The sequence below is a fragment of the Ochotona curzoniae genome, unplaced genomic scaffold (genome assembly GCF_017591425.1).
Source record: "Ochotona curzoniae isolate NIBS_2020 unplaced genomic scaffold, NIBS_Ocur_1.0 contig_2855, whole genome shotgun sequence".
In the NCBI taxonomy this organism is placed as follows: domain Eukaryota; kingdom Metazoa; phylum Chordata; class Mammalia; order Lagomorpha; family Ochotonidae; genus Ochotona; species Ochotona curzoniae.
In genome coordinates this window covers 802,212-829,723 of record NW_024465615.1, presented here as the reverse complement: position 1 = coordinate 829,723, position 27,512 = coordinate 802,212, and the positions used below count along the sequence as shown (strand labels likewise).

Sequence of the window (27,512 nt, the reverse complement as noted above, 5' to 3'; positions counted from 1 at the left end):
TTTAAAACCTAACCACAGCTGACATGAAGAGTTTGTTTTTTCTTAATAGTTTTATTATTCGCAGACACCCCTGCTGTTCACTAATATTTGTGTGGCCTTTTAAAAAATTAATGATGTGGATATTTCGTCAGCTTATGTTTAAATTTCCTGTGAAAGTGTCACGAAAATCAAAGGTTTTCTGTGAGTAAAAGGAAGAAAATGACATTCCGTGATTATCAGTGACACAGAAAATAGTGCCAAAGCTTGGTCATGTGCATCTTCCTCAGTGTGGTATAGAAATCAACAGCACGTGGAACTTGAACAAAGCAGACAAACTATTAAAAACGTTACAGGCACAACAGAGATCAGAACTGAAGAAGAGTAGAAAAGGCCTCCAGAGGGCAAAAAATGAAGATGCTGATATAACTGTGACTGAATGGATTCAGTAGTGAAGCATTGTGAGTGCCTGGTTTGTTGTTCACTAAACAACCTAGAACGTGCCATGAATAAGCATTTATTGAGTGAGTACTGGATATCACAAGATAAGTTACAGAAATTTAAGAAGTATCATGATATATAAATCCAGCATTCCCGCTACAGAACATATATAGAAGAAGTAAAATTAAGAGTGGTTGGAACACCTACATCCCATAGCAGAGTGCTGTTTGAGTGCCAGCCACTCTGCTCCCTTTCCAGCTCCCTGCAATGCATCCTGGGAGGTAGCAGATGACGGCTCAAGTGCTTCGCTTCTTTCACCCAGTGAGATTCAGATGGAGTTCTTGCCTCCCGGCCTCAGCCTAGCACAGCCCTTCTGCTGTGGGCATTTGGGGAATGAACTGGCAGAGGAAGGATCCCCTGTTCTCACTGGGACTTTCAAATGGTGGAAATAAATTTCAAAACATTTTTAAATGAAATCAGTATGTTGAACAGATATTTGCACTCCCATGTTTATTGCAATTCACACTAGCCAAGCTATGAAATGATAGCAATGTGTGAATCTGGAGAATATTATAGGCATTTAAATAAGCCGTTCACAGAAAGATTAATACCACATGATCTCATTCATATATGCAAACTAAAACAGTAGATCACTCGGAAGTAGAAGAGTGATGGTTCCCAATGGGGGTTCAGGGTTAAAGACAGAGACGTTGGTCAAAGCATGCAGAATTTTATTTGGAAAGGACACATAAACTAAAGTGAGTTCTTGGATACATGATGTGGTGCTGTACTGAAAGCATTTTTTTTTTTTTAAGATTTATTACATGTGTTTACTTAGAAGGCACAGTGAAAGAGGGAGATCTTCTGTCTGCTAGCTCATATCCCAGATTCCTGCCAAAGCCAGGACTGGGTCAAGCCAAAGCCAGGAGCAGGGCACTCCGTCCATATCTCTTACATGGATGGGACAGACTCAGGTAACCTTGAGTCATCGTCTGCTGACACATTAGCAGAAAATTATACCGAAAATGAAGGATTCAAGACGCAAAAACCAGACACTGCAGTATGGGAGGTAGAAGCCTACATATAGAAGCAAGTGGCAACTCAGCCCTCTGTGCCACAACACCCACCCTCCATATATTTTTTAAAGGAATTATTTTTTTTAATTGGAAAAACAAATATAGACAGAGAGGAGGAGAGACAGACAGGAAATCTTCTGTCCCATGGTTCACTCCCCAAGTGGCTACAACAGCTGGAGCTGAGGCAGTCTGAAACCAGGAGCCCAGAGCCTCTTCCAGGTCTCCCACGCAGGTGCAGGATCCCAAGGCTTTGGACCATCCTCAACTGCTTTCCCAGGCCACAGCAGGGAGCTGGATGGGAAGCAGGGCTGCCAGGATTAGAACTGGCGCCCATATGGGATCCCAGTGCGTTCAAGACAAGGACTTTAGCTATCACGCTGGACCCTCTCCATATGTATTTTTAATTATCCCTGGATTACTGATTATACCTAATATAATGTAAATATTACCTAACTAGTTGTTATATTTTATTATTTAGGGAAATGATAAGAAGTCTGTAACTGTTCAGATCAGGCACATTTTGGAATATTTTTACTTTGTGTTTGGTTGAATTTGTGGATTCAGAACCCATTGGGAATGAAGGATCCAGTGTATTCTGAAAACTAAAAAAATGAAAAGAAATTACATTTTAGAATACAAACAAATGGAAAAACATCTCTGTTCACAAATGTGGTAGGAAGCATTGTTTAAAATGTCCATATAAGACAGTCTACAAATTCAGAGCATTTCTTTGAAAGACCAGTGGCATTTTTATTGAAATAGAAAAACAAAGAGTTCTTCGATTCATTTGGAACCACGAACGGCCAAATTAGACTTGAGAAAGAACAAGCTGGAGGTGTCGGACTTCTTGATTTCAAGTAACATACCAAATCTGCTGTAATCAAGATAGTTTATAGTGTGTACTAAAGACTTAAGCAGACATTTCTTCACAGAAAACATTAAAAAAATGACCAGTAAGCCCATGAAAATGTGTTCAATATAGTTATTAACCATTAGATAAATGCAAGTCATTGACCACAGTTATATACCCCTAGGATGACTAGCCATCCAAAAAGTAGAAAATAAATATTTTGGGGATTTTCAGAAGTTGAAACCATGGCTCATGGACGGTAGGAATGTAAAGTGGATGGAGCCACTATGGAAAAACAGTTTAGTAATTTCTCAAAAAGTCAAAGAGAATTACCATGACCCAACCCATTCCTAAGTATGTACCCAAAAGAATTATAAACAGACACTCAGATATATGTGTCAGCATTTCAGAATTATTCACAGTACCAAAAGTTGAAAACAACCCCAGGGTTTATTAACATATAATAGGTGAACACAGTAGAAAATATTTCATCATAAAGAATAATTAAATTTTTAAATATTTATTTATGTGGAGGAGTTACACAGAGAGAGTGCTTCCATCTGCTGGTTTACTTGCCACATGGCTGCAACAGCCAGATTTGGACTAGGCTAAAGCCAGCATTTTCATCCAGGTCTTCCGTGTGTGTGGCAGGGACCCAAGTACTGGGACCATTTTCCACTGCTTTCCTTAGAATATTCATGGGAAGCTGGATCAGGAATGGAGCAGCTCAGACATGAACCAGTACCCATATGGAATGCCAGCATCCCAGCTGGTGGCTTAACTTTCCACAACATTACACTGGCCCCAAGAGTGAAATTGTTATAATCTATATGTATGCACTCTTTAATCAAAGATAGGGGAAATAAGCCAGGAACAAATGAATAAATATTATATGATTCTTCTTACATGAGATATCTAGAATAGGCTAGCCTTAGAGACAGGGATAAGTTAGGGGTTACCAGGTGCTAGAAGGAGGCACCCAAGAACTAGCTACTGTACCTATGTAGAGAGTGGACCAGCAGCCAAAAGATTCTCTCTCTCTCTGTCTCTCTCTCTCTCTCTGTTTCTCTCCGTTTTCTCTTCAACACTAATGTAAGTGGATAAATACATCTTTAAAAGGTAATAAAAAGTAAAGGCACAGTGTTAAACAGGAAGGAATGTGCTGGACTGCATTTTTGCCCTAGTACCATTGGACAGATATTTAAAACTTCTCTGTAATTGATCTTATATGCTTCATCTTTTCAGGTATTTTATTTTCTCCCAAAAACAGAGACCCAGGCCTTAGAAAAGGAAAAAGAAAAAAACACGGGTTTCCTAGTATGTGTTGTTAACACTCTGCTGCTCTCTCCTTTCATGTTATACCAGCTGAAAACAAGATTCTGGAAAATGATACTCTCCCAGCAAAGTATGCGTACTAATTTAGCCAGTTTGTCATTTTCCTTCTCTTTAAAATCATTTTTTAAGATTTATTTATTTATTTGAAGGCAGAGTTACAAAGAGAGACACAGAGTCTTACATGTACTGGTTAACTCCTCAGTGACCGTAATGACCAGGACTAGGCCAGGCAGAAGCCGTGAGCCCAGAACTCTATCCAGGTCTCCCACAAAGATGGCAGGGACACAAGGACTTGGACCCTCTTCCACTACTTTCCCAAGTTCATTAGCAGGGAGCTGGGTCAAAAGTGGAGCATCCAGAACTCAAAACAGGACTTGTTTTGGCATGCCCGCATCACAGGCAGTGGCTTAGGGTACTGTGCTACAACACTGTCCCCTAGGTTTTTATTTTAAGATTTATTTATTTTTATTGGAAAGTCAGATATGCAGAGGGGAGGAGAGACAGAGAAGATCTTCCATCCAATGATTCACTCCCCAAGTGACCGCAACGGCTGGTGCTGCACTGATCCAAAGCCAGGAGCCAGGAACCTCCTCCAGGTCTCCCACACAGGTGCAGGGTCCCAACGCATTGGGCTGTCCTCAACTGTTTTCCCAGGCCACAAGCAGGGAGCTGTATGGGAAGCAGGACTGCCGGGATTAGAATCAGTGCCCATATGGGATCCCGGGCGTTCAAGGCAAGGACTTTAGCAGCTAGGCTATTGCGTCAGGCCCTAAAGTTGTTTTTCTAACCACAGATTTCTTCACAATTAACAACAACAACAAAAAAAAAGGGATAGAGAACAACATACCATGATAACACAAATCAAAAGAAAGCTGGAATACTGTAATTTTAAACAAGGCAGATTTCAATATAGAAAACTATTAGCGATAAAGATTAGGTTCCAAAACAGACTTAACAATCCTTAACATGCATATATTAACAACAATGCATCACGATACACAAGGCAAAAAATCGGTAAAACTGAAGAAAAATAAACAAGACCACTGTAACGGAGAATTCGACACAGATGGATCCAGTAGGCATAAAATTAGGATATATTTGAACTGAGTAGTATCTTCAGTTAACTGAATTCAATGACATTATGGAATATTTCATCAAACAACAGCAAAATACACATTCTCCCCCAGGCACAATCACCAAGAGAGACTACATTTTGAGCTGCAAAGTATATCTTAATACATTTAAAGAGATTACAATGAATAATTTAGAAAAAAATGGGGAGGCACTCTTAGGCCACAGAGAAATTCAACTAGAAATCAATAAAAAAAAAAAAAAAGCTGGAAAAATCCAAAAATATCTGGAGGTGAAACAGTACATTTTGAAATAACACATGGATCAAATAAGAAGTCTGAAAAGTATTCAAACATTTTGAACCCCATGAATTAAAATACAGCTCATCAAAATGTGTGGGATGCAACAGAAGCAGTGCTTAGATGGAAATCTGTAGGATTGAGTATACAGTTTAGAAAATACAGGTTTCAGAGCCATCGCAGTGTAATAGCCAGTAAAGGCACCACCTGCTACACCAGTGTCCCATATGGACACCAGTTCCAGTCCCAGCTGTTCCATTTCCAGTCCAGTTCCCTGCTAATGCCCCTGAGAAGCCCAGGAAAATAGCCCAAGTTCTTAGATCCTTGCACCCACGTGGGAGACCAGAAAGGCTTCTGGCTCCTGACTCTGGCCTGGCCCGGCTCTAGCTGTTGTGGTCATTTGAGAAGTAAAGCAGTGGACAGAAAATCTCTCTCTTTCTCCCTCCAACTCTTGCCTTTAACAACAACAACAACAAACAAAAAAGAAGAAACGTATTTCAAATCAGTAACATTCCACATTAGAACAATAGAGAACAGTATTATAAAGCTACTAAGCTAGGAAAATGGAGAAAAAAAAAGAGTAATATAAACTTAAAGTAAAATAAAAGAAGTACTGAAAGTCACAGCAAAAATCAACAAAATTGAAAGTAGGAAAGCAATGCACAAAGAATCAGTGAAAGCAAAAGCTATTTCATTTTTTTTAAAGATTTATTTATTTTTATTGGAAAGTCAGATATACAGAGAGGAAGATCTTCTGTCCGATGATTCACTCCCCAAGCAGCTGCAACGGCCGGTGCTGCACCAATCCAAAGCCAGGAGCCAGGAACCTCCTCCAGGTCTCCCATGCAGGTGCAGCGTCCCAAGGCTTTCGGCCATCTCAACTGCTTTCCCAGGCCACAAGCAGGGGGCTGGATGGGAAGCAGGACTGCCGGGATTAGAATCGGTGCCCATATGGGATCCCAGCGTGTTCAGGGCAAGGACTTTAGCCACTAGGCCATGCCGCTGGGCCCTTCTTGTCTTAATCTATAGATAATTCTAACCAGTAGCCCAGCAAGTTATTTTGTAAATAGCAGACTCTGCAGGTCTGATACCATCACAGCCTAAGCCAGTTTTTTTTAAAAGATTTTTATGTGAGTTTGCTTTAAGAGGTATTTCAGTTTTACAGAAAATTGAGCAGATAATACCGACACTTCACACATACACCCTGTTACTAATGCCTTACATTAAGTGTTCAACCATTCACCTCCTGGAGGACATCTGTGCTGCTTCCAGCTGTGGCAAGTATGAATAAAGATGCCAGCCCAAGAAATACACCTTTTAAAGCTCAAGTGTCTAAGGTGGCGAGAAGTAAACATGTGTGGGTACTTGGAGACGAAGGGAGCCTTAGTTCAGTGGTCACAGCTTCCCCTGCGAAGGTGCGGTAGCTGCCAGTCCAACCCATACCTGTGTGATCAGCTGGCTGTTTGCGGAAACTTTAAAGCAGACCCTGTCCCTTCTCTCGGCCCTTACAGGAGACACTCTGAGGCTCCGAACAATTCTGGAAGCAATACAGAAGCACATCCACTCTTCTTCCCTCATCTTCAAACTGGCTCAGGATGCATTCAAGATTGCTACTCCCGCAGACAGTAGTACAGACAGCACCCTGCTCAACGTGGCCCTGGAGCTGGGGTTGCAGGTAGGCTAGGGATGGGCCATCCCTGCTTGCAGCCTGTGGCATATTGACCATGCTCAGAGGATAAGGTCGCTGGAGGATTGCCCGTAGACCTTCTTTCTGTTTTTCTAGAATACAGATCTAGCAGAAGGGAGAACTTTAAGTTGCAGCCAAAAGCAGTATAGCTTTAGGTTCCATGGGGACCCTGTCTTCTCTGTCCCTTCACTCCTCCAAGTCATTCAAGGTGTGGAAATAAGAACTTTGTTTTAGGTCATCAGAGAAGCCTCCTATTTGATCAATGGGAGGGATGGAGCAGAAATTCAACCTGCCTGTACTTTTCAGGGAAGACTGCTGTTTGAAGCGTTAAAAAAGAAGGCGGTGGGGAAGGGGATGTTACAGCAGTTGAGCTTAGCTGGTAGAAAGGCCTCTTTCGTGCGCAGGTGATGCGGATGACCTTATCAACTCTTAACTGGAGACGCCGGGAGATGGTGCGATGGTTGGTGACCTGTGCTACGGAAGTGGGTGAGTTTCCCACCTCTCACCTGTTCCAGGAGACAAGTTTTTGTGTCCTGCCCTTGTGACAGTACAGTGAATCAGTAGAGCCCCCACGTTCCAATCCTGACATCTTAGGAGAAGGTGGGGAATGCACGTAGCAGAATATGGCCTCTGTTCGGCCAGCCTGAGTCCTGCCCTCTCTGCTTGGACTGCAGCCTGATGTCAGCAGCACGGTGACCCTCTGATCACAGACATGTCTGAGAGGATGAATCTCCACCAGTGCTCCCTCGGGAAGTAATGGGCCCAATGGTTTGGTCTCAGCCCCTCTCAATGCTTCTGAGAAACCGTTCCAGAGTCCAAAGCTCTAGCAGAAAAATCTCCTCCCCGAAAGGCCCCACTTGAGCTAGAACCACTAGGGAGGTCTGCTACTCGCAGACTCTGTTGCAGCCCCCTTATGAGGGCTACGAGCCTAGCAGAAACTTTCGGGCCTCTGCCTGGAAAGGATCTGGCCATCTGGGGTGCTCCTCTTACCCTGGTTTGCCTTAGATTATCTCAAGGCTGCCAAGGAGGAAGGAGGACGTCTCCACAGATCCCAAATGATAACCTGGGCGGAGCTGGATCAGGACCCAGATAGCCACAGCTGAGCCCAGGCTCTTCCCAACAGGTGTGCGGGCCCTGGTGAGCATCTTACAGAGCTGGTACACGCTTTTCACCCCCACCGAGGCTACTAGTATTGTGGCAGCCACAGCCGTCTCCCACACCACTATCCTGCGCCTCAGTCTTGACTACCCTCAGCGGGAGGAGCTGGCCAGCTGTGCTCGCACGCTGGCCCTGCAGTGTGCTATGAAGGATCCACAGAGCTGTGCCCTGTCAGCCCTCACACTCTGTGAGAAGGACCACATTGCCTTTGAGGCAGCCTACCAGATTGCCATCGATGCCGCTGCTGGCGGCATGACCCATTCCCAGCTGTTCACCATCGCCCGCTACATGGAGCTCCGTGGCTACCCGCTGCGTGCCTTCAAGCTGGCCTCCCTGGCTATGAGCCATCTCAACCTGGCCTACAACCAGGATACCCACCCAGCTATCAATGATGTGCTTTGGGCATGCGCCCTCAGCCACTCTCTGGGCAAGAACGAGCTGGCGGCCCTCATCCCCTTGGTGGTGAAGAGTGTGCACTGTGCCACGGTCCTGTCTGATATCCTGCGGCGCTGCACGGTAACTGCACCGGGCCTGGCTGGCATCCCCGGCCGCCGCAGCTCTGGCAAGCTCATGTCCACGGACAAGGCTCCACTGCGCCAGCTGCTGGACGCCACCATCAACGCCTACATCAATACAACCCACTCACGCCTGACGCACATCAGCCCCCGCCACTACGGAGAGTTCATCGAATTTCTGAGCAAGGCCAGGGAGACCTTCCTGCTGCCCCAGGACGGCCACCTGCAGTTTGCCCAGTTCATCGACAACCTCAAACAGATCTACAAAGGCAAGAAGAAGCTGATGCTGCTGGTACGTGAGCGCTTTGGCTGAGCAGGCAGGTGTCTCACTGCCAGGCAGCCTGAGCTCCAGCTACCAACAAGTCAGGCCATGGCCACTGGACTGTCTGTCTACCCTGAGGGAACTCTGAGCACTTGTGACTGAGGCTGGAGGAGCACAGGGCTGAGGATGGAGAGAGTCCAGCTCTAGCCAGTCCACCTGCCTTGGCAAGCTTTTCACCACAGCCCACCATTCCTGGAGGAGCCAGGCCCTGCAGATCCATCAGACATCCCCACAACACGCCACCTCACGTCCCTTGGAACCTGCGTGTCCTGGCCGCTGGCCCTCTCGACCTTGGCAAACACAGAACACTGTTCCGTCTCAGGGATTGCCTAACCAGAGAAACAGAAGCATTTACAGTCCTGTATATACTATAGTATATGTGTTGCCAACTGTTGTAAAGTTGTAACTATTTATGATTGGATGGGCACTTGAAGTAGCTGTGGGAAGGAGGTGAGGCTTGCTTTCTGAGGAGACTCACAGCCATTTCTCAGGTTTCCCTTGTAGAGTGTGTGCTGTTGATAGTGGGAGAGTGAGGGTGGCAGGGAGAAAAGTGGTCAGCTGGAGTAAATCCCAAGTCTAGTCTATGCAGAAACCCAGGCTGCAGGAGGCACCTATAGCCAGTGGTGATGGGCAGAAGCCAGGACTGGATTCCACCTGCAACTCATGGAGCAGTGAAGATACTGAAGCTCCCTCTTCCACCTCACACAGCTTCTCCAGAACCTGCTGATCCCAAGAAACAAGTGCAGGGAGAAGACAGAGGCCTGGGAAGGTGCTGGCTCATAATACCCACCGACTCTGGTCGCCTGTGTTAGAGAGCATCTGGTTTCATTTCTGTGTGTGACTGTCTGAATGGCTAAGTACCTGGGTCCATGTATGTAGATGTATTTGTGCATGCCAGTCTGTATATGCACATATATCTTGACGTGTATTTGTTACTTCTGTGTCCATGTATGTGTGTGCTAGACCATGGGCTTCAGTGTGGCATACACATATATGTGTGAGAATGCCCATCTGTGTCTAACTCATGTTTGTCTGGCATTGTTAATGTGTATGTATGTATGTGTGTCTGGGCACACATAAGGACAGGCGTTTCAACCTCTGTACCTGTGTGTGTGCCCACTGTCACTGGACCTACAGATCTGTGTAGCTGAGTATATTACTATGTGTTGATTTGTCTCTGTGATTCTGTTTGAGGATCTGCATAAATGTGTACCAGATCTCTCCTCCATTCCTCCGTCTCTCGTACCAGAAAACCATCTGTCCCCCGTGCCGGTGCCTCCTGTGGTCACCTTTCTCTTTTGCCTACCAGGCTTCTGAGCACCAGTCTCCCTCTGCCCTGAGACCGGCGGCTTTAGCTCCACAGTTCTCAGCCCATACTTGCTTTCAACCCCTGCCTTTCTACCTCAAGCTTCCTTTTGCCTGCTTTCATCATGGTCCTGTCGGTCACTGACCTGGAGGCTGGGACTGGTGTTCGTTTGGCCTTTCCCTTGCTAAATCTTGGCCTTTGAGGGCGGACCCTGGCCAGCTGCCACACTGTTATGTCCCTGCTACCACCTGACCCCCGTGCTCGGCCTGGAGTTGTTTTAGGAGGTAGTTAGGGTGTTCGGATGAGTCTTGGTGTTCACTGTTTCATGTCTTAGTTCCTGAGTTGGGGTGGGGCTTGATAGAGAAGGGGTGGAATAGCTAGAGTGTGAACTAAGGACCTGTCTGCTTTTTCCTTTCTTTGGCAAACTATTTATGTCACCCTTTTTTATTACAAACTGACCAGTAAGTTGTATTTGCTGTTTGTGGCTACTAGAGTCTTACCGTCCAGCCAAGGGCCCCTACAACATCTCAGCCCAAATGGGGGTTGGTAAAAAAAAAAAAAAAAGAGAAGCCACTCCCATTTCTGTATCACAGTTGCCCTTTTTTAGCAAGTGTGTGAACTCACAGTGCTTTTCTATGAATAAATCATGGGTCACATTTTTCTAAAAGCAGAAATTGTGTTCTCTCAATAAATTAGGCCCTTCTCTCCCTTTAGCATGATGCGCTTGCCTGATGGGGAGTTGGCTGTGCCTAAAGGGAGGTGTAGACTGACACCTGAAGGACTCCTTGCCACATGAGACTCCTTCCCAGAGCTCATGGGAAGCTCAGAACCTTGACATGGGAACAGATGCCATCAAGATCCTGATCCAACACCAGGGAGTGCTCTCAAGACGACGCCAAGGAACCCTGAGCACTCTGTGGCCTCCCAGCCACTCTGCTTGGAGACTAGCCTAAGGCTCCAATTCTAAGCACCTCACTGAGCCTTTATGTCCCTCCATCTTCCAGTGTCTCCCTACTCCCTTAAGAGCTCATCTTGGGCCCCAGGCCTCCCTGAGTGTGCTGAACACTTCTGTACTTCCCTCTGGTCTGCTCCTCTTCCTTTCCAGACACAAAATCCTGTCCATTTCACCTTTGTGTGCCTCTGCCTCTCTCTCTGCAAATGGCACAGCCCCGACTAGCAGGAAGCTATATACTCCTGTGCCCTGTAGCTCTGGGGCTTGGCCGTGTGTACACATGATGGTAGTGAGCACTCTCAAGTACTTATGGGAGAGGATGCAGAGAAAAGCTCAGGGAAGAAGCACAGGTTAAGAAGGAACTGAAGGCAGACGTGTTTCACAAATCACAACTCTGGACGTTTATTCTCTGACAACAATCACCCGGAAGCAGCACGTGGCAAGACTGTACTTAATTCTGCCGAAGTAGCCGTGAGTGTCTGTGCACGGCATCCACGAAGGCCCCCACATGCTCTGGGTCCATGTCAGGATAAAGCCCGTGGCCAAGGTTGGCAATGTAGCGCTGTGGCCCAAAACCATCCAGCATCTGTTGAACCAGCTGCCCGATCTCTTCCTGGGGGACCAATGGGGCACTGTTAACCAAGGCAGCCAGCAAGCCTTCCCTCCCCAGACATAAGTGACATACACATACACAGACATGCTTCCACTTGGCCACTCATTCAAGCAAAATGTATTGGATGTCTGACAGGAGCCTGCACTAAGAAAACACAAATTGGGGTCAGTGCTGGGACATAACATGCTAAACCACTATCCATAGCACTGGCATCCCTTATGTGTGCTAGTTCAAGTCCTGGCTGCTCCGCTTCCCAACTAGCTCCCTACTAACGTGCCTGGGAGGATGGTAGAGGATGTCCCATGTGCTTGGGTCCTTCGCTCCACAAAGGAGACGGAGAGGAGATTCCTGCCTCCCTGACTTCAGGCTGGCCCAGCTGTGACTGTTGCAGCCCTTTAGGGAACAAACCAACAAATGGAAGATCTCTCATCTCCCTCTCTACAACTCTACCTTTCAAGCAAATAACTAAATCCTTAAAAAGAAAGCAAGTACAGATCAACAATAATAAGAATGCCTGCCTTCCCTGGACTTAGATTATGCATTTAGAGGAGGGAACAGCCCGCTAGAAATGCATACATAATAATACCCACAATCATATATCACCATGGACTACACAGACACATAGAGTTACCGTGGTTCTTACCTTGGATGCGTACAGGGCACAGGGGTCTAGGTTGCCCTGCAAGGTCACCGTCTTCCCCACGCGCTCCCTAGAAGCAGAGCCACTGCCACATTCTCCTAACTGCCTTCAGGCAGCTGTCCCCATTCCACCTCCACCTCAAGGGTCCACTTCCATCACTCACCGGGCTTTCTTGGGGGTCAGCGTCCAGTCAAGCCCAATTACCTCATAGCCAGCCTGTGCCAGCTCCTCCAGTGCAAAATGTCCATCCTTAGCAAAGATGATCTAGAAGAAAAGAAGATACAGAGGACCCCCGCCACTATGCGCACTGACCTTTTTCAGCTGCACTTCTGCTGCCCTCTGGTGGTCACTCTGGGTCCATGCATGACTTTCCCAAGGAGGCCCACCTTCCCTCAACCCAGCCCTTATCCCTACCATGGGCACTGGGGCAAGGCCTGCCTCCTGTAGTCCAGCCTTCACTCGCTTGGCCACATCGCGGATATAGGGCAACGCAAACTCGTTGAAGAGCTGTGGGCCAAGATGCCCTGCATGGGACTCAAAGAGCTGCAGTGCCTACAGTTCAAAGGTAGCGAGAAGAAATATGTAGCACAAACCAGGAAATGTGTTGAGCTCCACATAGCGAATGAACCTCAGTTTCCTCCCAGGTGACTTGCATCCTTGATTCTGCCTGAGACTATAAACCCAATTCCAGTCAAAGTTCTGCCTTCTTGAGATCCCAGCACTACTGCTGCTCTTCGGAAACAGGAGGCACCAGGCTCTCCTGCCGTTGTTGAAGTGGGATCCAGCCAGGTGCCTGGAGGCCAAGCGGTTTTTGCATTTGGCACGAAGACCCTGACCTCTCAGTTTTACAATACTTGCCTCTGGTCCTGTTGACCAAACCCCAGCCTGTTTGTCTCTCTCCCTGGGCACTCACCTGGGCACCAGCAGCCACTTGTCCTACCAGATAGGGCACCAGAGCATCAGTGAGGAGGCGAAGCAGCCGGTGGCTGGCCTGAGGCCTTTGGTAGAGCCAGCGCTTAGCCTGAGACATGGTGCTTGAGCTGCCACCTTCCACCATGTATGTCATCAGAGTCCACTGCAGAAGGACACAAAGCGGAGGTCACAGGTGCAGGACACTTCCTTCCCAGGTCGCAACAGACCTGCCAGGGCGAGCCGATTACCCCTCTGCCTCCCCCAGTCTGTCATGTCACACACCGGGGCACCAGCAAAGCCAATCAGTGGTACACGGCCAGCCAGCCGCTGCCGGGTCAGGGTGATGGCCTGGAACACGTAGCCCAGCTCAGAGGCCACTGTTGCTGGATCCCGTAGGCGCTCCAGGTCTTGCTCTTCTCTTAATGGCTCTGGGAAACTGGGTCCTTTCCCAGGTACCATGGTCACTTCCATGCCCAGTGCCTGGAGGGGGGAAACACATCTGTGTGCCCAACCTGGAACTCCTGAGAGTCAAGGTTCTGTTCAGCCCAGGTCAGGAGGAAAGGCAAAGGAGAATACAATTCAGCCCCATCCCTGCCAGCCTCAGCATTACTCTATCTGCTTATGTGGATAACAGCCCATCCTGAACCTTAACTGGACTGACAGGAGGGTTCCCCTCTTCCGCCCATTCCGGGATCAGGCATGCGTGGGTACCTGGGGTACTACAAGGATGTCGGAGAAGATAATGGCAGCATCCAGAGGAAAGCGCCGCAGGGGCTGTAGGGAATTGGAAGCAAGTTGCTAGGTGACGCGCTGACGCTTTCATTCCCCCCCTCATTTTGCGGACCCCTCACCTGCAGAGTCAGTTCACAGCAAGCCTCAGGAGAGCGGCAGGTGCTGAAAAAGTCCTGGGCAGCCCGCGTTTCCCTAAACTCTGTTGACAGGAGAAGGCAGGACGGGCTCAACACTGAGGCCCTGGGAGATTTGTTCTACCAAACCCCAACTCCACAGTGTGGTCTAGTCCAGTCCCAGTCCGGCTCCCACCTGGTAGGTAGCGGCCTGCCTGCCGCATGCACCAGACCGGAGTGTAGTCCGTTTCCTCCCCCCAGGCTGCTCGAAGGAAAGTGTCATTCTTCAGCTCCGGAAAACCCTTGGGGCTGGCGAGCAGGTGGAGATGGGGGTAGAGGTTAGTATGCTGGGCTGGGAGTTGGTGGGGGAGGTGTGCATTTTGAAGGCGGGGTCCGCTATCTGCCACCTCCAGGCCAGCTTCCCCAGCCCTGGCTCCCCGCTCCCCTCTGCCTATCAGCTGCTGCACAGCACTGCAGAGCGGCCTCCACTGGGGCCTCCTTCCTACGCGTTGCCCCCGCTCCCAGCCGCAAAGCCTCCGGAGGGAACTGTAATGAAAGCAGGATCCGGGGGTGCCAGAGGGCAGGTTCAGGGCCGAGGTGAGGGGACACCCAAAGAGGCACCCAATTGACGACACCAGGACGGCTCCTGAAGAGCTGCCGGGGTGGGGAGGGAGGGAACAAGCATGCAAGGAGATCCCAGGAATGAGTCTCAGCACGGCTGCAGGGTTCCGACTACTCGGAACTTTGCTGGGAAGTTTCCAGGGAATGGAGACTACACGAACAGAACACTCGAGTCGGAAGACTCAGATCACAAGCCCCGCTAGCCGCACGCAAAACTCACCCGGACCCGTTAGTCTCCATGGCGTGTTGTCACTGCCAGCGCCTACGCCCCCTGGAACCCTAACAGAGCCTGTGGACAGCCCAGGCTCCGCCCCTTCCTGGAGTCCTCCAGGGGCGGCGCCATGTTGGGCGCCACGTGATCCGGCCTCAGAGACAGTTCTGGGGCTGCCCCGACGAATGCCTGTAAGACCCTGGACATTTTTCGCCGTAAACATCGCTGTAGCGACGCACCGACAAACCTCCAAAAGCTCAAACTCCGCTCAAACTACCTCTTAAGTGGCGTGAAAAACGTGTTCTTATCTGGGAACCTTGAAGATTCGGCCCAAGTCTTACTCTCACGTCCACACCACATGATACTAACGATTTTATCCAGATGGTGCAACTATCAGATGGTTCCTCCCCAGAATCAACTTCTCTAGCAGGTGTTGAACGAGTCCAACTCTGCTCCAGTCCCTTTAAGGAAGTACAGCCTGATGAGAGCCCAAACAGCTGCTATCACATTGAAGCGGATAACGATCAGTAGGGACCCTCCTGGGGTGTCTAAAACTGGGGTGTCTAATGGCCCAGGCCCACGAGGAGGTGCGCTTAGTCCAGAATATACGGTGAGGGCGGGCCGGGGCGGGCCGGGGCGTGGTGGGAAGCGTGGCCCGCGGTCGCTCCGGCCGCTCGCCGACGGGCTCGTCCCCTGCCCCGGCTCCCCTGTGTCCCTTCGCCATGGCGGGGCCTGGCCCGGGCGCGGCGCTCGAGTCCCCGCGGCAGCTGCTGGGCCGCGTGCGCTTCCTGGCGGAGGCAGCGCGGAGCCTCCGCGCCGGGAGGCCGCTGCCGGCGGCGCTGGCCTTCGTGCCGCGGGAGGTGCTTTACAAGCTGTACAAGGACCCGGCGGGGCCGTCGCGGGTGCTGCTGCCCGTGTGGGAGGCGGAGGGCCTGGGGCTGCGCGTGGGAACCGCGGGGCCGGCCGCGGGGCCTGCCTCCGGGCCTCTCCGCACCGCCCGCGAGAGCATCGAGCTCCGGCGCGGCGCCTGCGTGCGCACCACGGGCGAGGAGCTGTGCAACGGCCACGGGCTCTGGGTGAAGCTGACCAAGGTGCGCAGAACCCGCCCCCGGGCGGGGATGGGGCAGGAAAGCCCCCTCTGGAGCTGGCATCCTGCGTTCGGTGCCCTTTGCCCCGGGGCCGGCTGGGCAGCTCCCTGACGGCTGGCCCCGATCTGGCGCGCGGTGGCAGGAGCAGCTGGCGGAGCACCTGGGCGACTGCGGACTGGACGCAGGCTGGCTGCTCGTGTGCCGGCCGGCCGAGGGCGGCGCCCGCCTTGTGCCCATCGACACCCCGGACCACCTCCAGCGGCAGCAGCAGCTCTTTGGCGTGGACTACCGGCCGGTGCTCAGGTTTCCGCGCTTGGGGCAGGGGGGTCAGGATGGGAGTGGCCCCGAGAAGCTGGGGCGGACGAGGAGGGGTGGACATTGGGGCGGAGACCCCGGCCCAGAGCAAGCAGAGTCCGGGCAGTATTTGTGGAGGTGAACTTGTGGTGTCATGCCGCCGCTTGCTGATGCCGCCCCATCCCAATGCCCCGCCCCCCGACTCGGTGCCCGCAGGTGGGAGCAGGTGGTGGACCTGACCTACTCGCACCGCCTGGGCTCCAGGCCCCAGCCGGCGGAGGCATACACGGAGGCCGTCCAGAGGCTGCTGTGAGTGAGCGGGCCTGGAGTCGGGGAGGGAGGAGCTCCAGGTCTGGCAGCACGCTAACCAGGGGCTTGCGGCTTGCTCAGCTATGTGCCCCCGACGTGGACCTATGAGTGTGACGAGGACCTGATCCACTTCCTGTATGACCACCTGGGCAAGGAGGACGAGAACCTGGGCAGTGTGAAGCAGTATGTGGAGAGCATAGACGTTTCCTCCTACACGGTGGGTGCTGGCACTCTTCCCGGCAAGAGGTGGCCACGGCACAAGGCCAGCTCCAGAACCCTAGGGTCGGGCCAGAGTCGAACCAGATTCCCGTCAGGCCGCGGGCTTAGGGCAGTTCTCTCCATCTCGGAAGCCTGTAGGCAACCCACAGGCCCCCCTGCTCCTAGCATCCCCCTGAATCCAGCATGCTTTGTGTCCTGTGCTGTCTGGCCTAAAGCATATGCAGTCAGGCCTGCCCACTGACTCCACTTCTGTATCCCAAACCAGGAGGAGTTCAACGTGTCCTGCCTGACAGACAGCAACGCAGACACCTACTGGGAAAGCGATGGGTCCCAGTGCCAGCACTGGGTACGGCTGACCATGAAGAAGGGCACCATTGTCAAGTAGGCAGGCTCCGAGAGAGGCCGGGGGCGGGAAGGAGCTGCAGGCCCTGGGAGGTGGCAGCAGCAGGTGCATGCTCTGACTCACCCAGGAAGCTGCTCCTCACGGTGGACACCACAGATGACAACTTCATGCCCAAGCGGGTGGTGGTCTACGGGGGCGAAGGAGACAACCTGAAGAAGCTGAGTGACGTGAGCATTGACGAGTGAGCAGGCAGCCTGGGTTGGGAGAGGCAGGGCACGGTCCTGGGCCTGGCTGAGCCTGAAAGCTGAAGTAGGGGTGCGGAGGGAGGAGCAAGGAGGGACCCCAGAGGTCCGTGAAGGCCTAAGGCAGGGGTCTGAAGTGCCTCACGTCCATCTCCCCAGGACCTTGATCGGGGATGTCTGTGTCCTGGAGGACATGACCGTCCACCTCCCAATAATTGAGATCCGCATCGTGGAGTGCCGAGGTGGGGGCCTAAGACTGTAAGGATGGGAAGGGAGCCCGGTGTGTAGTGGGGGCCAGTGGACAGTGTGGAGAGGAGCGGCCGGGCCTAGAGCTGGGCGAGGGCTATGCCAGCTCCAGACCATGACCTCTGGGGCCTGAGCCAAGAGGGGGTTGCCAACCGTAGCCTGCCCTAAAGCCACACAGGTAGTTGGGCCCATCTAAAAGAGGAAGTGAGATGGGACCCTCAAGGGCTCAGTATTGGAGTGGTGGGCAAAGGACCCAGCAAGGATATGGGCATCAGGGTCAGGTGCTGAGGAGGGGCCCCAAGGCTGAGCATCCGGGAGCCTTAGTCCGGGGCTGGAAGCCAAGGAGGCGGCAGATGTGACCTCTGACCACCTCCCCCTACTAGATGACGGGATTGATGTTCGGCTCCGAGGGGTCAAGATCAAGTCGTCCAGGCAGCGGGAACTGGGGCTGAATGCAGACCTGTTCCAGCCAGCCAGTCTGGTGCGATATCCGCGCCTTGAAGGCACTGACCCGGAAGTACTGTACCGCAGAGCTGTCCTCCTGCAGAGGTGGCTGTGCCCCTGGGCCTACCTCCGTCCCCACCCCACCCACGCCCCACTGGCCTCCTGTGTGTGCGTGGAGGAGGTCCCCCAGTCCCACGGTGCTCTGCACTGGGGGTCAGAGCAGCCAGGGCCCTGCCCCCCCCTCGCTCCCCCGTCCCCAGGTGCTGGGAAGCTGGGAGTCTTCACAGCCACGACAAGCTCTTAAGCCTCAGGTGTCTGTACCCCCTTGGCAGGTTCATCAAGATCCTCGACAGCGTCCTGCACCACTTGGTGCCTGCCTGGGACCACACCCTAGGCACCTTCAGCGAGATCAAGGTGAGCCTGGCTCACACCCAGGGCTGGGCTGGCTGCACTGGGCTGGACTGTCAGGCACCCACCTGGCACACATGCAGCTGTTTATACTTCACCAGAGAGCCCCAGGACCTACACTAAGACCAACCCTTTGCTGGATACAAATGGCCAAAGCCTGGTGTCTGGGGAGCTGTTCCCCAGCTGAGACTGTGGGGTACACGAGGGCTGAGGAAGAGGAGGTGGCAGAAGGGCAAGGCAGGCTGTGTCAGGAGTCACCACGGCTAGGGATGATGAGTGATGGAGACTCGTCAGTGGCAGAAGGACCATAGAATGAGGTTGACACGGTGGCCCGGAAGCAGGCTCTGTAGCTGAGACCCAGGCTGTAAAACAAGAGCTGTATCCCAGGCTGACAGAACCCCAAGAAAAGGCTATCAGAGAGTGATAGTTGTTAGAGTTGTTAGTTCACAAGGGCTCCCCTGGTGGCTGGACTGAGGAAAGACCTGGAGACAAGAATGGGACAGATGGGCCCAGCCGGGTACTAGAATGGTGCGCTCAGGTCCAGGCCTGCAGGGAGGTTCCAGGGCCTGGCCAGAGGCTGGCTGAGCCCAGAGCCCTCTCCGCTCCCCCTCCTCCACAGCAAGTGAAGCAGTTCCTGCTGCTGTCCCGGCAGCGGCCTGGCCTTGTGGCACAATGCCTGCGCGACTCAGAGAGCAGCAAGCCCAGCTTCATGCCACGCCTCTACATCAACCGGCGCCTCGCCATGGAGCACCGGGCTTGCCCCTCTCGGGACCCTGCATGCAAGAACGCAGTCTTCACCCAGGTCTGGACCACCCCGGGTCTGAGCGACCCAGGGGCAGTTAGGGGCCTGGGGCGAAGGGGACTGGACCAAAAGAGACCTGACGAGGTCTTGACACAAGCGTTGCTCTAGCTCCCTCCCTGTGCCCTTCCCCCAGGTGTATGAAGGCCTCAAGCCCTCTGACAAGTATGAAAAACCCCTGGACTACAGGTAGGGCCTGAGGGCACACAGGAACACACGACCACCCACACCCTGCCCCTGGCCCCTCAACATTTCCGCTCTGTGGCTCTTTGCCTGGCTGCCTGACCCTTGACCTCCCTGATGGAGAGACATCCCACTCCCCTTCCAGGTGGCCCATGCGGTATGACCAGTGGTGGGAGTGTAAATTCATTGCCGAAGGCATCATTGACCAAGGTGAGGCCCTGAGGGGTAGGCCAAGGGTCCCACTCATTGCCTCGTGCAGGGGTAGGGGTTTTAAAGCCACCAACTAAGGAAGACCCGGGCTGGGCTCTGAGTGCCTGCTGACAGCATCTCATTTCAGGTGGCGGCTTCCGGGACAGCTTAGCGGATATGTCAGAAGAGCTGTGCCCCAGCTCAGCCGACACCCCCGTACCTCTGCCCTTCTTTGTGCGCACAGCCAACCAGGTAGTTACCCCTGCAGATCCCTGAGCCCAAGCAAGCACAGTAGACAGAGGAGACATGGGGCTGCCCGGGGAGCCTCTGGGCAGACAAGGAGAGGAGGAGCCCCTGGACGTAGGAGGGGAAGCGGGGGAGAGCCATTCAGGAAACCCCTAGAGGGTAGTAGTGCAGGAAGGTGAGGTCTGCCCCACCGTGCTCACTGCTGTCTCTGGCCAGGGCAACGGCACCGGCGAGGCCCGGGACATGTATGTCCCCAACCCCTCCTGCCGAGATTTTGCTAAATATGAGTGGATCGGACAGCTGATGGGGGCCGCCCTGCGGGGGAAGGAATTTCTGGTGAGTAACCCACAGCCTTACCTGGAGAAAGGGGCCTGCAGCCATGGGCAGCACGTGATGAGAAGGCGGGTGTGGGCATCTGTCACACAGGTCCTGGCCCTGCCTGGCTTCGTGTGGAAGCAGCTCTCCGGGGAGGAGGTGAGCTGGAGCAAGGACTTCCCGGCTGTGGACTCCGTACTGGTGAGCAGGGCCTGGGCCCATCCTTGGCTGTCCTACACACTCTCTTGCCATGCGCATGCTCCTTCTCCAATCCCTCCTACTCCCCAGGTGACTTCTTGTGACTCCCAAGGGCCCCAGGTGCACCTACACCCTGGATGTTTGTCCCATGGTGGCATCTGTGCCTCAGCACACTCTTCCTCTGCTCCCCAGGCTGCCACCACCCCCCACAGGGCTTCCTGGCTCAGAATGGCACTGCCCCCTCTGAACACCAAGGTCACCGTTCACTCCTCTTTCTCCCTCACCCCTCACACTGCACCAAGTCTCCCTCCCAGTTCCATTCTCCCCTTTCACTGCTGTCTGCCTGGTGCAGGCACCATGTCTAACCTGGCCACTTACTACAGAAACCAGCATCCCCGGCTCTGCCCCTCCCATATACACCCCCGGCCTGACTTAAACCCTTCACAGAGGGCCCAGGGCTCCGTGAAGGTCTCCACACATGGCCGTGTTCGGAGCCACTCGATCCACGTTCAGGCTCCTGCCGAGCGGAGTCCTTGGCCCTCTCTCTCTCTCTGACTCTGCAGGATGTTCTCTCTTCTGTCTCCCAGCTGTCAATTTATCTAGGCTTCCGCTGAGATGCTGTTTCCTGCCCCCCGCAACACCTCCCCTGATCCTCAAGGCTTTCACAGCCCTTGTACAGCACACACACGTCCCACTGCCCGCACAAGGCCACCATGCCTGGCTTGCATCTCCTCCCCTGGGAGAGGCCTGCAGACAGACCAGGAGCAACTCCCCAGACAAGCTGACCTCCAGCCGCTCTTTCTGCAACCCCAGGTGAAGCTCCTTGAAGTGATGGAGGGAATGGACAAGGAGACATTTGAGTTCAAGTTTGGAAAGGAGCTGACATTCACCACTGTGCTAAGTGACCAGCAGGTGGTGGAGCTGGTGCCGGGGGGCGCAGGCATCGTGGTGGGCTATGAAGATCGCTCTCGGTTCATCCAGCTGGTGCAGAAGGCACGCCTGGAGGAAAGCAAAGAGCAGGTAGCGTGCCAGCACTGGTTCCAGAATGCTGTGGGCTAAGCACCTGGCCCTTAGAAGCCAGAACCCAACCTGGACTGTGAGAACCTGTTCTAGGAACCCTGGCCCCCATCATTCTGTGTTCGATGCTCCTGCAGGGGAGGGAGGAGTTCCACAAGATAAGCTGAGGGTTGTGCCCTTTGCCTCAGCCATGCACTGAAACCTACTCCTCTGCCCACCTACCTCCTCCGCACCCCAGGTGGCAGCCATGCAGGCAGGTCTGCTGAAGGTGGTGCCGCAGGCTGTGTTGGACTTGCTGACCTGGCAAGAGTTGGAGAAGAAGGTGTGCGGGGACCCCGAGGTCACCGTGGATGCTCTGCGCAAGCTCAGTGAGTTTCACGCAGCGAGGCGCGTGGGAACAGGGCAGGCCCAGGGGGCTAGGCGGGGCTTTCGGACCAGGCAGACCGGGACCTAAGAGTGAAAGCTGGCTTTGTCCTCTGTAGCCCGGTTTGAGGACTTCGAACCCTCCGACACGCGGGTGCAGTACTTCTGGGAAGCGCTGAACAACTTCACCAACGGTCAGTGAAGGAGGATGGGGTACCCGCCGGGGTTGGCACCCACTCGGGGGCAGGGAGGGGACCTGCAGCCCGGCCCTCAGCGCACGTGCTGAGTTCCCACTCCGCTGCCACCCAGAGGACCGAAGCCGCTTCCTGCGCTTTGTCACGGGCCGCAGCCGCCTGCCTGCAAGAATCTACATCTACCCAGACAAACTGGGGTGAGTGCTGAGGCGGGGGTCTGCAGGTGCTGCGGCCAGCGTTCTGTACACACGCCTAAACCGGCCTGCTCTGTGTTCCCCACCTCCTCCCTCCCTGCCCTCCACCAGCTATGAGACCACAGATGCGCTGCCGGAGTCTTCCACCTGCTCCAGCACCCTCTTCCTGCCGCACTATGTCAGGTAGGTTTGCCTGGGTACAAGCCTGGGGGTCTTAAGGGGGGTGTTGTCCTTGTGGGGTGGAGGACTTCTGACACAGACCAGAGCCCGGTTCTCCTGAGGAGTAACAGAGGGGCCTGAGCAAGACATCCCCACAGCGCCAAGGTGTGTGAAGAGAAGCTGCGCTATGCCGCCTACAACTGTGTGGCCATCGACACCGACATGAGCCCCTGGGAAGAGTGAGGTGCTGCCAGGGGACAGCCATGGGCAGGCAGCACTGCGCCTGCTTGGTCCTGGCTGGCCTCACCCAGGACGAACACCCTGCCCTGCACCACTGAGCGCCGGTGGCCCGGCATGAGCAGACACCTTCAGAAAGCCCCTGGCCGCACTCCTCCGTGTGGTCGGAGTTGGCACCACGGTGCAGCCCCGCAGACCCACAAGCCCTACTCGTGCTGGGACTTGTTCCCCGAGGCGTTCAGCCTTCGCCAGAGGGACCTTCCAGACAAGCCCAGCACAGCTGCCAGGCCTGAGCTACTTGAAGGGGGGTGCCCGGCCCCCCACCCTGTGCATTTGGCTTCCATTTTTTGGTTCAGTCTTTTTATCTCCTTTCTTCCTGGCTTCAGCTCTGACTCTAAACTTTGGGAGACAATGTCTGTCCCTCCATGGCAAGGGGCCAGGGGTTGATAGGGAGCAACGGCCATCCCCCTGATCACCTGCTCAAGAGTAGAACAGCTGAGCATCCCCTGTGTCACTACCGAGTTTTTTTCTTCTTCCATAACCAAGGCGAGAGCTCTGCCCTTCCTCCAAACCAGTCTCATTGACAAGGTGCCACCACCTTCCTCACTCAGAAACCCACATCCACTCATCCTGACACCCATCCCACCACCCCGGATCCACCCCCACATTACCTCCCCATCTGCTGTGGGTTTTGCACAGATTAAGGCCAGTTATGTCCGCCCCGATACCAACAGCTTTTCCGTGCCCAACTCGACGCCTAACTTTGCACCTATTCCAGGGCTATGCACGTCCCTGCCCCAGCCCTGCCCCTGTGGGCCTTTGAGACATGCCTTCCGAAGAAGGTCTTGCACATGACAGAGTTGAATAAATGGTTGAATTCATTCCAAGTGTGATTTTTTGGGGCTCCTAAGATCTGACTGGGCTCAGTGCTTGGCACAGGAAGTACACAGGGAAATTGCTCAATCCCAGAAGAGCTAGAGAAGTATGTCAAGTGTCGTTATGACATTCCAGTGAGCTGACAAGGGACTTAAGGACAGCCCTACTGGAGGGGTTCAAGAGGCTGGCCTGGCATTCTGGGATGGTGTGGCTGGCGATTTTGAGGATGGGAGTCTGTTTGGAATCAAGTAACCTGAAGCATTTCATAGCAGAAGGCAAAGCTAGATAGCTGGCGGGGGCCGGGGGGGAGGAGCCTACTCTATTCGCCCTCCCCACCCACCTGCATCTGCTTCAGGCTAGAGTGCAATGTAAGGACGAATCACCTGTGAGGGACCTTGTGCAGGTCCAGCCCCCACAATGGGCAGGCAAGATCAGCACAGCCCCGGGGCCTAGGTTGACTCCTAGGTTGACTCAGAATTGACGGACAGTGGGGGGCTTGAGGCTTCAGCATGGCTCAGGCAGCATCCTTGCAGCTGTTCCACACCTCGTGTTCTAGCGTGTTCTGACGCACCCTCAGCCAGAAGAGGACTTTGGAGTAGTGGCGTTGAACCCCTCTCTCCTTGTGCTCACCCTGATACTGGCCAACTCCCCCAAATACAGTTTAACACTCCCCCGTGGTCCCATCCAGTCCCTGCCAGTCCACCCAGGAAACAGGCAGACAGGTGAAGACCACCGGGCCCCCAGGCCCAGCTGGCTTCGCTCTTCTGAGCAATCTCCCATCTGGCCTGCAGGGGGCAGGCCTTTCCTTTTTCTGTTCTCTGCAGGCACTGTCAGTTTCTGGGTTGGTCTCCCAAGTCTGGTCCCTATTTTCCTCACACTGTATGTTTCATGGTATTCTTTTCACTTAATCATTCATTCACTCAAAAATACACATCAAGCAGCCTTCTAAGTGCAGTGGCTAAAACAGATCATTTTGGCCCTCAGGGAATTTAAACCATAATGAGAGACTCATAATCGACAATCATATGGACTATCGCAGTTCATACCATTTGTGTGTGGTCAGACATCAGAACAGGATCATCTTAACAGTTGGGACTTGAGATGCTGAGTGTGTAGCAGCAAGTCAGGGATTCAGCTCAACATGGCTGCAGTCATGGCAGACAGAACCATCATCCTGAAGGATCAAGATGGCAGAATAGGGTAAGGACATATTTAAACAGACGGAGAAATATTAACCAGTGTGAAGCAAAGAGGACACATTCCAGGAAATAGGAGAGGGCAGAACAACAGCAGAGGGGTACCTGGAGACTGACAGACACAGAAAAGCAGCAGACACCATGATGTGGTGTTGCAGTGACTGATGCCCCAGTGGCATTCAGCAAACGGCAATTTGAACTCCACCAGCAGCTAGAACTCCACCAGCAACAAAATGGGATGGGAAGTTCACTGGGAGCTAAGGAGGTGAGCCCAAAGAATTGCCCATCCTGATGCTCTGTTTCATTTGATCAGGAGCAGAGACATAGCGGAAACAGAGACATAACAGCAGGCCCCAAACAGGCGGTGCAGGAACAGGGTGGATTTCACAGCTCAGTCTGTCTTATTTGGCACAATTTTGCTTAAGGAGCCCTATTTGGCACAATTTTGTTTAAGGAGGCAAGGGCTATGGACAGTATTGCGCATGCACTGAGCTGGAAGTGAAGTCATTTCTGACTCAGTGAATTGCAATAACATGGCATCCAACAGGTTCCACCCAAGACAGGTCCAAGTAGCCCTCAGACCTGACGGCCAGCAGATCAAGATTCCTAGCAGTGGCACATCAGGTGCCATTTCTTATGGTTTGGCCAAGAATTTAAGACTGCAGGGGACAACAGTGAGATGCGCATCTGCTAAGCTTGGCGAGAACTCACTGAGCTCAGTGCATAACTGGTCCCACAGGAAAATAATACTGACCATGGCATTTTACAGGTCAAAACAGGTCCATGTGGCCCTCAGACCTAACAGCCAGCAGGTTCCAGCAAGATCACCACCAACAACTTAGTTGTATAAGACACCTGGTGTCTCCCTAATCCTGGGAACTGTTCGAACCAGTAGTAGGAAAAAGGTTGTACAGACAATGGTGCAGCCTCAGCACGGTATCACAGGAAGTGGAGATTGGTGAGCTAGGAGCTGGGGCTACAGAGACCATGGTGGAAATCTGACATAAGAATCCAGACCTGGAACTCTCTGGAGGGAGTGACACAATTGACTGCAAACAAAAAGCTGTGTACCAACTGTAATAAGTAAAATCAAACTGGACCTGTGGGTGACACAGCTTAGAAACCTGACCCAAGGAGAAGAATCTGCTAACCAGAAATATAATGACCAAGAGCAAAAGAAGAGACAGAGGCACAATGAATATTACTGAAGACTCCCCTGCAAAGTAGCAAAAGCCTTTATCAACCTCAGAGTTAACTGAGGAAGACACCGAGAAAATGGGAGATACATAATTAAAAACTTATAAAGCTTCTTATCAACAATGAGAAGCATGTAGAGCAGGCATTCAAGGAATTCAAGGAATATGTCACAGTGGAAATGAATCAAATGAAAGCTGATAAATCAGAAATGAAGAATACAGTGGAACAAATTAGAAGTACAGTGGAGAGTCTCCAAAATAGAATGAAGAGGGCAGAAGAAAGAATCTCAAAATTAGAAGATATTTCCTGAGCGATGCTCCAGGAGACCCGCAGACCTGTGTCTTGCTTCAACAGTATTTAAACGGAACAGGCCCACGGACTCTCTTTCACTGACTTCAACCACCTTCCCATCTCTTCTCCAGTTTACAGCCTCTGGGACCACTTGTCAGCCATCTCCATCTCCTCCAACGCCGTTTTTTGGGGTCATCTCCTTGACACTGAACAACCATGACCTTCCAGATTCGTCAGAATTATTCCACCAAGGTGGAGGCTGCTGTCAACCACCTGGTCAATCTGCTCTTGCGGGCCTCTTACACCTGCCTCTCTCTGGGCTGCTATTTCATCCGCAATGATGTGGCTCTGGAGGGTGTGGGCCACTTCTTCTGCGAGCTGGCAGATGAAAAGCGTGAAAGGACTGAGTGTCTTTTGAAGATGCAAAACCAACGTGGCGGCCACGTCCTGTTCCAGGATGTACAGAAGCCGCCCCAAGATGAGTGGGGCAAAACCCAGACACCTTGGAAGCAGCCTCGGGTCTGGAGAAGAACCTGAACCAGGCCCTTCTGGAACTTCATACCTTGGGTTCTGCCCACACAAACCTTCATCTCTGTGTTTCCTGGAGAACCACTTCCTTGACAAGGAGGTCAAACTCCTCAAGAAGATGGGTGACCACCTGACCAACATCCGCAGAGTGGCCACCCCCCAGGGATCCCAGGCCAGCCTGGGTTAGTACCTCTTTGAAAAGTTCAGTTTGAAAAGTTCACTCTGAAGCACGACTAGGGGCAACAGAGCCCAGCAGCCATGGCGGGGGGGGGGGGGGCAGGTGTCCCCTGCATCTCCAGGTATCCCAATTTATGCCTAACCATCCCCTCCAGCCACTAGGCAGCTTGTTAACAGCCCCCAGAGCTCTCTCTTAAACCTTGGACCAAATGGAAATAAAAGTTTTTTGCTGCAAAAAAAAAAAAAAAAAGATATTTGCTTTCACCAGGGAGAAACAGACAAAAAGCAGGAAGCAGAGCTGTAGCAGGCCAAAAAAGTATTCAAGAATTGAAAGACACTATTAACAAGCCAAATATAAGAATTATGGGAGTCCCAGAAGGTGCAGAAAGAGAAATTGGAATTAAAGATATATTCAATGAAATAATAAGGGAAAATTTCCCTAATCCAGAGAAAGAATTGGGAAACAACATCCAGGAAGGACACAGACTCCCAGCAGGGTTGACCACAAGTGATCTTCACAACGACATATGATAATCAAGTTCTCTTCAATTGAACATAAGGAAAACACGCTTGCATGTGCACATGAAAAACATCAATTCAATTACAAAGAATGCCAATTAAACTCACAGACCTCTCACAGGATACTTGATAGGCCAGAAGAGAATGGAGCAACATATTTGAGATTCTAAAAGCAAAAAATTGTCAACCCAGGATAACGTACCCAACAAAA

The 27,512-nt window shown here is 52.4% G+C and overlaps 3 protein-coding genes and 1 pseudogene across 7 annotated transcripts in view; 3 read left to right on the top strand and 1 right to left on the bottom strand.

Moving 5' to 3' along the window:
• ZSWIM5 (zinc finger SWIM-type containing 5) overlaps positions 1-10,740 on the top strand; it is a 137,861-nt gene extending 127,121 nt beyond the window's left edge. For all 3 annotated transcript variants that reach the window (XM_040977741.1, XM_040977740.1, XM_040977739.1), the window contains 3 exons: positions 6,560-6,723; positions 7,140-7,221; positions 7,859-10,740. In XM_040977741.1, coding sequence (XP_040833675.1) covers positions 6,560-6,723; positions 7,140-7,221; positions 7,859-8,721 — 1,109 coding nt within the window. In that variant the 3' untranslated portion in view covers positions 8,722-10,740. The remainder of the gene's footprint in view (positions 1-6,559; positions 6,724-7,139; positions 7,222-7,858) is intronic.
• A 625-nt stretch (positions 10,741-11,365) lies between these two features.
• On the bottom strand, positions 11,366-22,861 carry UROD (uroporphyrinogen decarboxylase). Of its 3 annotated transcripts, none has more exons than XM_040977738.1 (10): positions 22,842-22,861; positions 14,195-14,307; positions 14,005-14,084; positions 13,865-13,927; positions 13,436-13,633; positions 13,155-13,316; positions 12,656-12,793; positions 12,405-12,505; positions 12,245-12,311; positions 11,366-11,601 (listed from the first exon to the last, which is right to left on the bottom strand). In XM_040977738.1, exons 1-10 carry the CDS (start codon positions 22,859-22,861, stop codon positions 11,440-11,442), a joined length of 1,104 nt encoding a protein of 367 aa, XP_040833672.1. In that variant the 3' UTR covers positions 11,366-11,439. The 3 variants fall into 3 exon arrangements, with proteins under 3 accessions (XP_040833672.1, XP_040833670.1, XP_040833671.1); XM_040977736.1 differs by lacking the exon at positions 22,842-22,861 and adding an exon at positions 14,840-14,931 and having other exon boundaries at positions 12,245-12,326; XM_040977737.1 differs by lacking the exon at positions 22,842-22,861 and adding an exon at positions 14,840-14,929.
• On the top strand, positions 15,466-22,590 carry HECTD3 (HECT domain E3 ubiquitin protein ligase 3). The gene is made up of 21 exons (XM_040977735.1): positions 15,466-15,921; positions 16,061-16,221; positions 16,429-16,521; positions 16,603-16,738; positions 17,006-17,121; positions 17,211-17,324; positions 17,485-17,567; positions 17,955-18,120; positions 18,348-18,429; positions 19,043-19,225; positions 19,359-19,411; positions 19,551-19,615; positions 19,743-19,846; positions 20,057-20,176; positions 20,267-20,356; positions 21,167-21,373; positions 21,609-21,738; positions 21,853-21,927; positions 22,043-22,124; positions 22,233-22,304; positions 22,439-22,590. Exons 1-21 carry the CDS (start codon positions 15,553-15,555, stop codon positions 22,521-22,523), a joined length of 2,586 nt encoding a protein of 861 aa, XP_040833669.1. The 5' UTR covers positions 15,466-15,552; the 3' UTR covers positions 22,524-22,590.
• Positions 22,862-26,293: 3,432 nt separating the features above from the next.
• LOC121154779 lies at positions 26,294-26,831 on the top strand (annotated as a pseudogene).
• Positions 26,832-27,512: the final 681 nt, after the last annotated feature.

What these genes read in the sequence shown, in the direction of transcription:
- UROD (XM_040977736.1), bottom strand. Translation starts at nt 14,859, where the DNA reads ATGGAGACTAACGGGTCCGG. An exon ending in GGCAGGCCGCTACCTACCAG is followed by an intron (nt 14,085 to 14,194) that starts GTGGGAGCCGGA and finishes TCCTGTCAACAG; the next exon opens with AGTTTAGGGAAACGCGGGCT. An exon ending in ACATCCTTGTAGTACCCCAG is followed by an intron (nt 13,634 to 13,864) that starts GTACCCACGCAT and finishes TCCCCCCTCCAG; the next exon opens with GCACTGGGCATGGAAGTGAC.
- HECTD3 (XM_040977735.1), top strand. Translation starts at nt 15,553, where the DNA reads ATGGCGGGGCCTGGCCCGGGCGCGGCGCTCGAGTCCCCGCGGCAGCTG. An exon ending in AGTGACGTGAGCATTGACGA is followed by an intron (nt 17,325 to 17,484) that starts GTGAGCAGGCAG and finishes CCATCTCCCCAG; the next exon opens with GACCTTGATCGGGGATGTCT. An exon ending in TTGTGCGCACAGCCAACCAG is followed by an intron (nt 19,847 to 20,056) that starts GTAGTTACCCCT and finishes GTCTCTGGCCAG; the next exon opens with GGCAACGGCACCGGCGAGGC.